At 46.6% G+C, this 14,560-nt stretch overlaps 1 protein-coding gene across 1 annotated transcript in view; it reads left to right on the top strand.

The window, feature by feature from the left end:
- The first annotated feature begins 1,703 nt into the window (after positions 1-1,703).
- SKOR2 (SKI family transcriptional corepressor 2) overlaps positions 1,704-14,560 on the top strand; it is a 49,787-nt gene continuing 36,930 nt past the window's right edge. The window contains exons 1-2 of the mRNA XM_012725789.1: positions 1,704-2,013; positions 13,696-14,552. Of these exons, the coding sequence (XP_012581243.1) occupies positions 13,746-14,552 (807 nt within the window). The 5' untranslated portion in view covers positions 1,704-2,013; positions 13,696-13,745. The remainder of the gene's footprint in view (positions 2,014-13,695; positions 14,553-14,560) is intronic.

Here is a 14,560-nt window from a genome sequence, read left to right as displayed (position 1 = left end):
TCCTACTCTCTGTCTCCATTTTTTCCATAAAGGAGGTTATTCTCGACTGACACAGTTACAAATGTGGCCGTAATCCCAGCCTTGCCAAGAAAGTGGAGTAGAGAAAGAGTTTGGAAAGGAGGGTGTCTGCGCTCCTCATTCACATCTGCACGTGTCTAGCCCACATTACTCTTCACCTCCCATCTGCACCCCACCTCCAAAAATTCTCTGGCGCAGGCGTATCTGAACTTTGCAGTGGGTAGAGGGAGCTAGTGATAAGGCTGAAACTGGACCTTTCTCCAGCAGCTAGTGAAAATTGGGCAGGAGGCGAGGAGAGTGTGTGCCGAACTGGGAAACTGGATTTGACCTCCTGGGTGAGAGAAGCAGTTAAATCCAGAACTCTCTTTTCCACTCGGGCCCCTGCTACACCACCAGGACTGGCCCAACAGGTTTTTGCGAACACTTTGAAAGCCGAGGGAAGGGCCAGCCCCGCCGGGACAGGAGGCTAGTATTCCTGGGCACTGAAGTCGCTGGGTCACAAGCCCGACTGGCTCACAAGCTATGCTGGGCCGACGGCGGCTTGCGGGTGTGTAGACTCCGCGGTGCACAGTCGGTCTGTTGTGCCTTCTACCCGCAAGCACAGGGCTGTTCTCTTAATGAATTACTAATGAGTTAAAATTGGGCAGCAGGCTTAATTAAAGCGTAGAGGCAATGTGTTTACCACATTGTAATTGAACTCATTAGGGCTATGGCTTTTTGTTTTTAAGCAGGCGCCTTCCTTTTCTGCGTCGAATAATCTATGGGAAGCGTTTATTAGAGAAGGAGGGGGTGGGGGGTTGGAACAGTCCATCAATTCTTTCAATGAAAAAGACAGGATGAGAGTGGGGAGGAGGAAACAACCTCCACTCCGCAGACGTCTTGGTGGAACCAGGATTAGACTTAGGCTTCCCAAGACATTCCAAATGTAGTGACCCAGTGAGCGCTGCCGCTTCTGGGGGCTGGGAAGTTGCCAAGGGAGTAAAACCCTCCCTAGCCGGAAAGATTGCAGTGGTAACACCACACAGTGTTCCCAGACTCCGGGTACCCCCACCTTCCCTGCCCTGAGCGCTGGACTCGACTGGAACTCCTGCCCAACGCGCAGGGGCCACGTGGCTCGACATTTCATAATGAGAAGTAACCACCTGACTTTTCTTTAAAAAGTGGTGTATGAGTTTGGCCCTAAAGCTTTCCTTCCTGGAGATGCTAAGCAAGACTTACCCCTACTCCGTTCTGAAGAAGCACAATGGGTGCCACTGACCATTTCTCCCTAAGGAATCTGCCTTTTCCGCCCGGACCTCAGGCAGTCGTTCCCTCTGGGGAGGGGGGGAGGCTTGTCCCCTTTTGGCAGACTGCCCAGGGCCACACTGAAGAGACGCACCTGCGTGCCGGGGGATAACCCTTCTCCTGGACAGAAGCCCCAGCTGCAAGCCTGGGCTGCAAGCTTCTGAGGCAAATTACTCCCTCTTGCCCCTGACACCACTCAATTTTCAGGCCTTCAACACTTGCTTGCCTCCTTTCTCCCCTGTCTGGACCTCTGGACGTCGAAGGGTGAGGGGTGTGGGTGCTGAGGCTATCGCTCAACGCTCCTCTCCTTGCCCTGCCCTGCCTGGCCAACAGGCGGCGTCAGAGACCTAGGTCTGAGCTGGGGAGTGTGGGGGTGCAGATCCCAGCAAGCTAAGCCGAGTAGCTGGGCGCAAGTAGAGCGACCCTCACCCCAAACTTGCGAACTTGCCCAGGAGGGGTGTGGGAAGAACTGGTTGGTTACGGGGAACCGCAGAGAAAGGGAAAGGCAGGACCGGACAGAGTCTCCGTGGAAGACCCGACCGCCAGCAGGAGTGCACAGGACCGGCGGCGGCAGGCGGCGGCTGCTGATCCCGCGCGGGGGAGGCGGCAGGAGCCGCGGGAGGCAGAGAACAGCGGCGGAATCGCGGAACGCAAGGCAGGCGGGGAAGACCTAGTACGGAGGGCTGGAGACAGCGAGGGCGGCGCAGACAGGTAAGTGGCGTAGTCCTCCGCCCTCGGCCTCCCTCCTTTGGAGAAAACTGGGCTGAAAGGGACTCCAGGAACTTCCGGCCCCTGACACGACCCCACAGCTGACCGCTACTTCCTCCTCTCTTCTCCCGCCTTAAATGCGCAAGCCGCTATCCCGCATCATTTGTGGGTTTTGTCAATCTCCCACTCTGTCCATCCCCCACCCCATCCCATCTCCTCCCTCAGCCTGACCCCGGAGGTTGAGGTAAATTGTCTCTAATTTGTTGCTAAAAGATTAATAGCAGAGGGTGGGTCAATTTGATTAAGGCAATTAATCTTTGAGTATAGAGTTCTAGTGTCACTTGTGTGGGAGAGAAGGGGGCTTTAGAGAGAAGGCACCGGAGACTTTTTGAAGAAGCTGTAGCGTCTACCTTCTGCCTGGTACTGCCGCCACATCTTTGAGCCAGCACTTTGGTAGCGGGGAGCATCGGTGCCCAGAACGCGGTTTCAGCACTCCAAGCCCGGACAGCGACTCCCGCGAGCGTGACTAGTAACTTCCGGGTCCCAGGAGTTTACCTCTGCAGCCAGAGGCAGTAGCCAACCTGGACCAAGGGTACAACCACCGCGCCCCCACCCCCGATCTCGAGTTCTTGACCCAACTACTGGGGCTCCTTTATCCAACTTCAAAGTAGGACTATCAAATAAAGTACTTGAAAATACCCACTACTCAAACCCACCTGGAGGCGGGAAAGGGAAAAACCCCCAAACGCTACTAGAAAAGTTCCCAAAGCTGGAGTTTTTTCTTTTCGTGAATAATTAAAGCTGGTCATAAATAACTGATGGAAGCTGTGGAGAAAGGAAGAGGGAGGAGGCGGGCGAGAGTCAGGGCAGCCAAAGAGAGATCGAAGAGTTTGTTAAAGAACCATTAAGAAAGGCTTGCTGGAAGCGGCATTCCTCCTCCGTAGATCTCACAGAGCGGTTCCACCCACGAGTGGGGTAAAAGCAGAGAAGCAGATTGCTCAGGGGACCTGAGCTGACCTAGGCAGGAGCACCCAGTCTCAGCATTTTCTCCATCCCCTCTCTTCCTCCCTGGACTCTTCTTCCCAAAGACCTTCAGACCTTGAGTCACCCCTGTGTCTAGGCCCAAAGTGCAGAAGTTCTAGGATAGAGAATAATGTCCAGAAATGATTCTGGGCTTAGCTGTCGATTCTTCTCAGACAGGTGTCAAGTCCAACCCAGTCTCAAGTAATTTTTACAGCCCCAGCCATCCCCCAAAACTCACACACACAGACATGCCAGATCATACCCTCTCATTCTTTTCAGATAGATCCAATTTTGGGACTCAAGCTTCCAGCTGGTTCTTTACCTACTGTCCACATCAGAATATGGAAGAACAGGTATTTTCATACATACACACACCTCCATGTTCTTCCACTGCCCCTCCACCATCTCAAATTCCTGACTTCTAAGGATGTAGAATATGGAATCTCTGGCATTTGTATTCATCCCTGCTCCGAACTGAAAGTCTCAGAATTGGAAGAAAGTTCAAAAGGAAACCCTTCCTCCTAGCTCTATGTCAGAACCTTTCCACCCTAGTAGGAAGCCAACTTCAGATGGCCAGTGCATGTTTTTAGAATGAAAACTCCTGAGGGTCCTCAGCCAAGAAGCCAGCACAAGTCACCGGGGCTTTTTGAGGTCATCTCACAAACAAAGCTACATCTTTTCCCAGGGCTATTTGGCATAAGTACTGGGAAGACAACATTGTGGATTGTAACTACCACCACTGGCTATAAGCCTGGGTTTTGGCAGGCAGGGGCCTCTCTGAAGCTATCCACTAGATAACAGCTTCTACTATGCTCAATTATCTAATAACCAGCTACTGACCTCTGGATATATCAAGAACCAGTTTGGTTTTTTGGGGGTGGCTGCTATGAAAAACTTCCAAAGAGAAAACTTGGTGACCAGACCTCCACGAGCTTAGATTTTTTTTTTAATGAAAATTCTGTCTTTGTGTGGTATCTTCTTTATGTGCTATAAGAGAGAATACTAAAGTAGTTTAATTTCTCACCTATATCATTTCCATCACAACACTTGCCAAATCCTTACTTCTTTTTAAGAACTAGGAAATTTTGAATAGGGAAGAAAAAACGAGAGCAAATAGGAAGGATTTAGGGAATTGTCTCTACCTCAATAGAGACATAACAACCCAGAAGGATTGTGAAACTAGACAAAGGAATAGAAAGAAATCAGATCTGGGGGGGTGGGGGGGCTAGCCCTGGAGTCATGGGTTGTTTACTGCTCATATAAAATATAACTCCCCCAAGCAGGAAGTTACTGCAAACAAGTATCAATAATGAATGAATCTCCTGTAATAAAATACTTACATAATTAGCACAAGTCAAGTGGTTGCATTATGTTAACCTTTAGCAACTCTGAGCTGGAAAATTTTGCTCCAGAATTCCTCAGAATGCTGTTTTCATTCTCCAGAGAGGATGAGAGCCAAACATTCACCCAGCTTTCTACTCTGTTATAATATGGTTTTCCATTTCTGAACCAGAACGTAAGTACTTCTGAAATATAACAGAAAACTCTCTTTGGTGAATTCAGAACAGTCATTAACATTCAGTTTTAAGTGAATGTTAACAGTAAATAAAGAAATCTCTTGATTGTAATAGTAGTAACAAAGCAATAATTACCCAGTAGGTGGTCATCAGTAATGATAAATGTATCATTATTACTGTGTGAGTCTGGGAACTCGGTTTTGGAAACTACTTCAGACTTTTTAGTAGCATGGCTGGTTACAAAGCATTTCTTAGCCTGCAAAAGCCATATAATTTTATACACAATTTAGGTGAAAATAAATTTAAATCTGTATATTACATTTTTAATTTCAAGTTAGTAATTAAAGTTGGTTCATTATATCTCCTCTGAAACCCTCAGTGCTCATCTCCATGGTTTGTTTGTACAATTTGTTTCTAAGACACCCAAGGTTACACAGTTCTAAAAGATGGAAAATTTAATTATTTGCCAACATTAAGAGTTTGTTGATGATATCATAATGCATCTTGAAAAAGTTTGGGATTGGTATTGCCTTTGATTTGGTTAACTATGCTTTCACTCTGAACCCCTAACTCTGTGGAAGAAAGCTTTATTGTTTAAGAACTTGCTTTTAAGTACACAAAAATAGAAATTTCTTCTCAATTTCTTTCTGAATATTCACTGGTTTCTTTCTTTCTTTCTTTCTTTCTTTTTAATCAATGGCTCATATTTCTAGCCCCCTCTAGGATTTATTTTACTAATATATAATTTCACCTTTTGCTACCATTGAGTTAACAACAGCAGGCCAGAGGAAAATGAAGGTGTAATGCTTGTTGGGCAGCCAGACAGCACATGCTAGTTTAATAGTGTCTTAGCTAGTGGGCTCATGTTTGATGGCAAAGTAGAAATTTTTCAAATGGCAAGGAAAGGAGGAAGATGGAAGAAACAGGAAAAAAACCTTTTATTTATTTCCCTAGGAAGTAAAATCCAATGTCCCTTCCACCATTATCAGCTGGGAAGATGTTAAGTGTGTATCTATGTCATTTTCTCTTGTGACATGTCAACAGAAAATCCACACCCCCTCCTCCTATTCTCACTTCTCTGCCTCCCCTACCCAAGCTTTGAAAGATCCTACCCCACACCCTTTCTGCATACTCAGCCTTAGTTACTTCTTAAATTTTGTCCCTGAAACAAACGAGCTGGTTGCTAAAATAACGATGATGATGAGTCCAAATCACATTTCTTATTTTTGATGGCTGGAATTTTTGTGCAATTAAAGACTGTTACAAAAATCTACCCAAATACTTGCCTTGTTTTTTCTCCCATAAGCTCTATTTCTTGCTTCACTTTCCCCCTCTCCTTTTCTCCCTTTTCCTCCTCTCCCTTATTTAGGAGCAGCAATCAAAGGCAAGCATCTTGCTTCGTTATTCATTATTATAACAGCATCTTTGAGACGCATCTTTGCCAATGAAAACTCTATGTAGTTGCCTATTCTTTTGTTGTAGCAGCCTAGGTTATTCAGGAGCAGAGACAAAAGCCTGAAGTGATGTGATCTAAATGAGCTCTGGGGTTTTCCAGCTGGGACCACCTCCATTTCAAAGGACCCCCTCCTTCCCAATATGAGGAGGAGGGGTGGGGAGGGGGCGGGTACACATGTGTGTGCTTGCACTGAAAGAGAGAAAGGAGAGAAGGAAGAGAGCAAGCCTAGTGGACTATTCCTAGTGCCAGTGTCCCTTTTAGATGCACATTTGCAGGTGTGTTCAGGGAACAGGCATCCATAAGCTTCTATGTGTCTTTAGGTATTTCGTGAGGCTTTGAATTTGATCTTGGTCAACTAGTATTTGTTAAAGTACCCCAAGTTCAAGTTCTATTTTCCTTTTTTTTTTTTTACTTCATTTAAGCTATGTGCACATGTACCATGTACGTATCCTGCATTGTTTACGGGTTTGTGAAGATTTATGAAGAATTGTGAATTACTTGTTTTTATAAAAGAAAGTTCCATAAGTAATGTTTCCAGTAGTCACCATCCTCTGTGAAGTTGTGTGATAAAAGCTTTCTCTGCCACATCCTCAGGTGCAAGTTTTCTTATAAGAATGATGTCCTCCAATTAATGAGAGTTAATTCTTGGTTTCTTCTCCCATTGTCTCTATTCTCACAAAGCTTTTCGAAGGGCAAGAAGGACTCTCACTGATTCCCATAGCCATTGGTGCATGAGGAATGCAAGGAGTAACTGGGGCAGGGATCCAAGCTTTGCAAAATGCATTCATTTTCCCTTCCTTTTTCCAATTCTAGGTTAGATTTTTAGGTTTGTGCTTTCATTGTACTTCTGGCCCCAGGGGGAAAGGGTCCTTGTTTGCAGACAATATTTTAGAGAAGGCTCAAAGATTAAGAACCAGCCTCAGACTACTCAAAGACCTTTATCATTTCTTCTATGGTTTTCAGTATGAAGGAGTCTTTGGTTTGCTCTGGATCCTTGGTTTTCTTCATATAACTTCAGCTAGAACAATAGAGGAAAAATCAGAGAAACTGAGCTGGGCTTACCAGACTGCAGAAAGTTCTTCTGGGTAGAAAGGGAGAACTAAGGCCAAGCAGCAATCATTCTCATTAACATTGCTAATTTTTACTATTAACTTGTTTAAAATGGGGTAAGTAAACACTAGCTGAGGTTCTGGCCACCTGTATACAAAATAAACACTAGACCAATTAGGAACAGGATAAAGTTTTAATGAAAAGTACTAAGACTCCTCTAAGGAACTTGGTTCCCTCTCTGCTCACCACTAAGCTAAAATGCCATTGTAATCTTTTACTCCAGAGCTATTTTAGATTTATAACATATCTTTTAACAGTAGAGGCTTAGTTCTTGTCCCCATTATCTTAAGAAGATGCTTTTAAAGCTACCAAATACTAAATGACTATTGTGTGCCAAGCACTTTACATATCTTATTTAATTCTCACTATGCCCCTGTGGGCTAAGTTTCAATCTCCTGGTTTTGCAAATGAAGAAACCAGGGCTTATAGAGGTTAGATATCAAAGCAAGATTTCATAGTTAGGGAGTAATGGAGGAGACATTTGGATCCCCTGTATTTTACAATATACTGAAATTCTTCTATCTCTGCCAGTTTTACCAGTCCATCAGTTTCTTTTCAGATCATAAATCTCCTTTAGCAGGGTGGGGACTAACAAGGAAACCATTTCTTGCCATACCTGATGCAGAAATACCAAATGCCAGAAATACCTCTGCCAGGGACACAGAAGAAATAAAATTCCTGCTTAAGTGATGAGAATGGAGTAGGAAGGGATGAGTGAAAGGATAGAGGCAGTTTCTTTGACCTGTGATTGTCATGGCGAGGTGTGGGAGGAGAGTGAATTTGTGGTGTTTCTGATTGTATTCATATCATGTTTTTTTAATCTTCCTTTTGGGTTAATGCAGAAACAAAAGTAGGGGGTGGATTTCTTTGGGGTGGCTGGATTTCTTTATCCTTGGTGCTGGGGCAAAGATTTCAGTATCGCTTCTTGCCTGCCTCTTAATTCTACGAGGCCATGCTCGAATCCAGAGTCTAATATAAGGTTCCGATGATGGCAAGCTGGGAGGTTTCTTCCAGGAAACCTTGAACGCCGTAGGATGGTCAGCGCCTTGGAGCGATGTATTGGGCGTCAGCACCGCGGACAGCTCCCTCTCTGATTTGGCCCTAGGCTAGAACGCGCAGGATCGACAGCCACAATTACAAAACAGGCTGCTTTCAAAGAAGAGGCGCCTACCCAGGTTTGGGTTCGCTTCAACGAATTGTTAAAAGCTGTAACTGAAAGCCTCCTTCCGTGCTGCCGCACCGACCCTGTGAGCCTGCATCAAAGCGTCGCCTCTCCAGTTCCGAGGGGGGCAGCTCGGTTTTGTGGTTTTCCTTTGGGCCCGGTGTCTGAGCTCCTTTACCTGTCCCTGGCCTAGGTGAACCGCAGCAGCCCTGAACGGAGATGAGAGTGGAAATGCTCTCCTCTGTGCGGTGATAGATCATGCAAACGGGTGACACCAGTTTAACCAATAAAACAATTTGAATCAATTAGCCGGCTGAGGAGAGTCCCGACGTGTAAAATGCATGTCAGCTCAAATAGGAAAACATTGATTAACTCAGCCCGACTCCTTGGCTCCCGCCACTGCCGGCTCCTCCCCAAGCCTACCGGGGTCTCAGGGGCCAAGACAAGGATTGACAAGAATCTGGCGCCCCTGGTCTGGGAGAGAAAAATGGAATGGACTGGGAGTGGAGGAGCATCAAGAGACTTGTTCACACTGAGGAGGAAATCAAGAGTCAGAATAATAGTGGGTGGCAGAAAGTTGCTCACAGTCTCCAACCATATAAAATACTCTTATTTCTGCAGTGCAATTCCAGACTTGAGGTGAGGAACCTCTGAAGCAAGGAGTCATGCTTTGAGCAACTATTCTCTGCCTTCATCTTCCAAAAAGATAAATGGACATCTCAAATAGACCCCCAGACTCACTGGGAAAATAAAGTATTGCACTATTCCTGGAAGTATTTGCACAAAGCATTTAACATAACATCACACATTTCTCTATCCATTGAAAGTTTTTTTTTGCATTAAAATATATTTACAGGTTTATATGGCAAACAAACATTATCCCCCATGTAATGTATAAATGTTTATGTCAGGTAAGGAGGTGGTGACAGTTACCACCAGCCTCTTTATAATCATCTGGGATGGGGGAAATGCAAAAATTCAACCCATTTCTCTTTCAAATAGAGAAACTTCTGAAGATAACTTATTTAAAAAGAAGAGATCTGTAAAAGGGTATAAAGATAGGAACTGGGCTATAAAAAGAGAAGACCCCAGAGTGCCTCCTCCCAGGCAGTGATCTGACACTTACCTGTGTTTTATTAAGAAATTGATAGGACTTTCAGTCATTTCTCCCCTTTTCCAATATTAACACCAAGCCCATTTCAAGGCTTTCTTTTTAACAGGCTTTCTTTCTAGCAGCTCTGGCTCTAGGAACAGTAAGCAAGCCAGAACCTCACTGTGTGGGAGCCACTGACCCAAGAGGAAGCAGGGAAGGTAGGATGAACCAGAGCTGACCCTAAAGCCTCAGGAAGAGAGAGGGCAAGGCATTCAGCCTTCTCAGGAAAGGAATTTATGAATAACAATGGCACTCTTGGCAAAAGGGCTGGGCTGGCATAAAGTGTGAGTCCTCCTCTTTAGGATGGCAGGCTGTGGGGAGAAAGCGCTGTTAGGGAAAGGCACTACTTTGACTTCAGCCCCTTAGGATGAAGCCTAATCTAGTGTTGCTGGTATCTTTAGAAACTGGGAGGTAAATGAAAAATTATTTCACTGTCACTTGAAACCTATACCTAAACATACAGGTTTGTTATGACTCTGAAGTAGTGTTTTTGATTGAAAACAGCCAAACATCCTGAGCAATGAACCCTTTGCATTTCTGTTCACTTGTCTCCTTGTTTTCACTAACATTGAATGAACTATTAAGATTTTATATTTTCACTATCGCATTTAGTGGTGGTTTGTTCCTAACAGTATGTATGACGAAAGTCTGGCTGGGTTTCTGGGTTAGTGGAGGTTATTAGATCATTTCCACAATGTAATTGCTCAACTCTAACCCTCCGTGTTTCCCTAGGCAGCAACAGAAAATTTAGCTATGACAATAAAGGAAAAATTTAAAGGATGCCCCAGCCCCACCCCTGAGGTTATTCTTGTTGCAATGTCCTCTAAATGAATTGTTCCTCCCTTTTCTGATAACCTTAGAGTGATCCATTCACTTTTAACAGCTGGTCAGTTAGGAGGCACTATACTGACACTTCTCTCTTTGCTCAGGTGGCTTACTCTGGGGAAGGTTCTTTCTTATGGTAGTGTTTTTTAAGGGCACACTCCTGTATGGTACCCTAAACATTTTACTTCCTCTGGGGGAATTGCTCAAGGATGGGTCTGGGGGAATTGCTCAAGGATGGGTCAGGATTAGGGACTTCCTTGCTTCCCTGTCTCACCTTTTCCTTACGTTGAGGTGGCCTGCATGGGTCTTCTACACTTGATTAGAGAACTATCCTGAACAAAGTTGATAGATGAGGGCATGTTTACACTCACCGGGGTCCTCACTTCACGCTGCACTTTCTAAAATAGAGATTGCAGCAACAACTCTGGATATCTTGCCCTAAAAAAGCAGATGTCGATTTGAAAGTGGGAACATGCTTCCTTCCAAGTTTTTAGACTGCACACCTATGCAGAAACTTCTCCCCTTTTTTCTCATCTAACAGTGTTTCCAGCGAGTCGCTGAAACTATTCTATTCTCTGGGCTGACAGTGGTTTCTAGCTCTTCTGAGACACAGAAAGCCACTGGTTTGCACCCTGTACCAGAGGGAACATTCACGAAGCAGGATGGCTCAGAGAATAGAGGAACGGGTACAATAACGCGCGGGGATACAGTTCATTTAGAGGTTTCCTCCTAGTATCCGAGACCGCCAGTATCCAAGTCCCCGAGATGCACTGAAATTGTTCCGCGATCCACTTTTACAGGAGATCTGCAGCTCTAGCACCGTCGCTGCGTTTGCTCCAGGTTTGGGGAGATTGTTGGCAGTTGCGGGTTGATTAGGTGTTAGCTTTCGTGCCTGCTGAGAAAGGATCTTGGTGTTGCTAGCTCTCGCTTTCACTCTCCCCCTCCCTCCCAGTAACATGCCAGCCCTTTAATGTGGAGTGTCAGGGAGACGGTGACGTCACCTTGCCCGCTGGGTGGCGTCCCCTCGGTCCGACACGAGTTCAGAGACAGAGAAAGGAGCTGTCAGACTGCTCTCCACCTGGGGCTCGCCTGCCGCGGGTTTCTGCGCGCCCACACTTTCTGTGGTGGAGGGGACGCCCCGCCGCAATTCAGGCCTTCATAATCCCGCCGCCGGGCTCGAACGCCATTAGCGCAGTGGAGCGCCAGTATCTTCACGCGGAGCCCTACAGAGTCCCGCCCGCTGGATTCGAGGACCCGCTTGGATGCTTCGCCTCCGAAAGCCCTCGGAAGATGGGCCCGCAGCCACGCGTGTAAAGACACCTAGGGGTTACCAGGTACTGCCGGAACCCGCCTGCCCAGCCGGGGCACACAGTTCTCGGTTCAGCATTTGAGATCTCCTGCGGTGGGACTTTCTGGGTTAGATTGAAGACCACAGCTGGCCTCGTTGTTGATTGCTTTGGAAGCAAGGAAGTTAAGTTGGGGATCGCTGGCTAGCGAGTCAGATAGGGAAGTTCGCCAGCTTGCTTTTGTAGTTCCGTTAACTTTTAATTGTCCCTTCTCCCCCCACGCTCCCTTAAAAACAAGAACTTAACCCCTCTTATTCGTATGTCTGTTCCGACAAGCGTCTCTGGGTGGGCTTGGGTTGAAAGTGGAGGACAACCAGAAGGAGACACTGGGGCCCAGCCTACTGCTGCTAAGGCTGCAGGTCTCTCGCATAAATGGGCCAGGGCCTCCGAGCGCGTCTGGGCTTGGGAGCGAGTTCCTGCTATATTATGATCTTAAGATAATAAGAAATTTGTTTGGGAGGGACATGAGCATTGAAGGCTCATTTGGCAAAGCGGGGGATGTTTGTGCCAGACCCAGGTATTACTGTGTCTTGAACTGCCACTTAGCGCCCTGTCCCCTGGAAATACTATCTCTGATCCATGCAAAGTGACAATCCAGCCTATCTTGTTGATCGCTTCAAGATGTGTTCATCCCTTCTGGAGCCCGCCAACCTAATGAGATCTGAGGATCCAAGGGGGAGGTACGGCTTGGGGATAGATGTTGTCCAGAGAAGGCAAGAATGTGACAGTCTGGGTGAAGTGTGTCGTGTGGTATATACTCTGAGATCGCTGTATGAACAAACTCCAGTGTACTTGACCGAAAGTGGTAATTCTACTGGACACCACTGGTTTTCCAGGGCAAGGGATAGTCTTAACTGCTGTGCTGGACTTGCAGCTGTGGAGAGGTTGAAGCTTGATTTCCTAGGGAATAAGCCATTCTGCTTGTTTTGACCTAGCAGCTTTATCATAATGGTTCTTTTCCCTTGTTTTACCCTATATTTTCAATGTACTGGATATTTTCCCCCATTAGGGTATCACGTTGATGGGGAGATGATAGGGATTCCCCCCCCCAGGCCCAACTGGGGGCTTGGACTTTCAATGTTCCCACAGATTACCTAGCCCATGAATTATTTACTCTGTGGGGCACTTCTCCCCAGTAGAGATATAGAGCTGTCTGCATGGATCAGAAAAAGAAATTCACGGAAATTGATTCACCTTACAACTATATTTGCCTTTTAAAGCCAACCAAAAAACTATCCCCCAAAATTGTCATTTTCAAAGCACTGTTTCTGGGTTAGCTACTTGCCTGCACTTACTTGTTCAGTATGGAGATGACCAAAAAATTTTTAATTGACTTCAAGTCTAAACTTCATCTTCCTTCATAAGCTGCTTATCAGAAATCAGAATGCTTCAGTTCCGCCAATATTTTTTAAAGTGAAAGTGAAACATTCTATTATGGTGCAGCCATGTATATTGGTTTTGTACATTTTTCATCTTTCCCCTAAATATTCTAATTATAGTATCAAAATATCTAATGGCAGAGGTGGGGAGGGAAAGATTTCGTTTTGCTTTAATGAGCTGTATCTCAATCAGTAGTAAATTTCCCCCTAGGAAACCACAGGTACCACAAAAATCACGTTTTAAAAGATTTCGGTTTTTTTAACCGAAATCAATCTATTTTCAGGATAAATGTGAATTGTCTGTCTTAAAATTGGATTTCAAAGGCCAGGTCTCCGTTTTCCATAACTTCTAGAATCTCTACTAGTTACAACTTTGATCCTTCCTCATTTCTAGCCATTTTATTTCAAAAGCTTTTATAAATCAAGGACACAACTTGAGTTTCTTAGGAATTGACTGATTTTTTAAAAACATATAATTTACTTTGGATATTTAGAACAGGAGAAAGGTACTTCCAAAATCCCTGTATGGCCAGAGGCAACCGTGAAGAAAATGAAAAGAGATGCTTCCTTATGTCTGAAATGTGTCCCTCCGCCCAGAGATAATCATGTCTTAACCAGAGCAAGGAAGTTATGGTGATTCTTCAGTTAATGACTTAACCCGCTCGGTTTTAGAGTGGAGAGGCTCGAGTCAACGTTTTCTCCTTTCCTTTCCAGTCTCCAAGGCAGACCCGGAGGGCTTGGCCCGGGTGTCCGCGGCGGAGGAGATGGCTTCCAGTCCGCTGCCGGGGCCCAACGACATCTTGTTGGCATCGCCGTCGAGCGCCTTCCAGCCCGACGCGCTGAGCCAGCCGCGTCCTGGTCACGCCAACCTCAAGCCCAACCAGGTGGGCCAGGTGGTCCTCTACGGCATCCCCATCGTGTCGTTGGTGATAGACGGGCAGGAGCGCCTGTGCCTGGCTCAGATCTCCAACACGCTCCTCAAGAACTTCAGCTACAACGAGATCCACAATCGCCGCGTGGCGCTGGGCATCACGTGCGTGCAGTGCACACCGGTGCAGCTGGAGATCCTGAGGCGTGCCGGGGCCATGCCCATCTCGTCGCGCCGCTGCGGTATGATCACTAAGCGTGAGGCTGAGCGCTTGTGCAAGTCGTTCCTGGGCGAAAACAGGCCGCCCAAACTACCCGACAACTTTGCTTTTGACGTGTCGCACGAGTGCGCCTGGGGCTGCCGTGGCAGCTTCATCCCCGCGCGCTACAACAGCTCCCGCGCCAAGTGCATCAAATGCAGCTACTGTAACATGTACTTCTCGCCCAACAAGTTCATCTTCCACTCCCACCGCACGCCGGACGCCAAGTACACGCAGCCGGACGCCGCCAACTTCAATTCGTGGCGCCGTCATCTCAAGCTCACTGACAAGAGCCCCCAGGACGAGCTAGTCTTTGCCTGGGAGGACGTGAAGGCCATGTTTAACGGCGGTAGCCGCAAGCGCGCGCTGCCTCAGCCTGGCGCGCACCCCGCCTGCCATCCGCTCAGTTCAGTCAAGGCAGCCGCGGTGGCCGCGGCAGCCGCTGTAGCTGG

The sequence above is a fragment of the Condylura cristata genome, unplaced genomic scaffold (genome assembly GCF_000260355.1).
Source record: "Condylura cristata isolate star-nosed mole 26May11 unplaced genomic scaffold, ConCri1.0 scaffold00016, whole genome shotgun sequence".
Lineage (NCBI taxonomy): Eukaryota > Metazoa > Chordata > Mammalia > Eulipotyphla > Talpidae > Condylura > Condylura cristata.
This window is presented reverse-complemented; position numbering and strand designations above follow the sequence as displayed.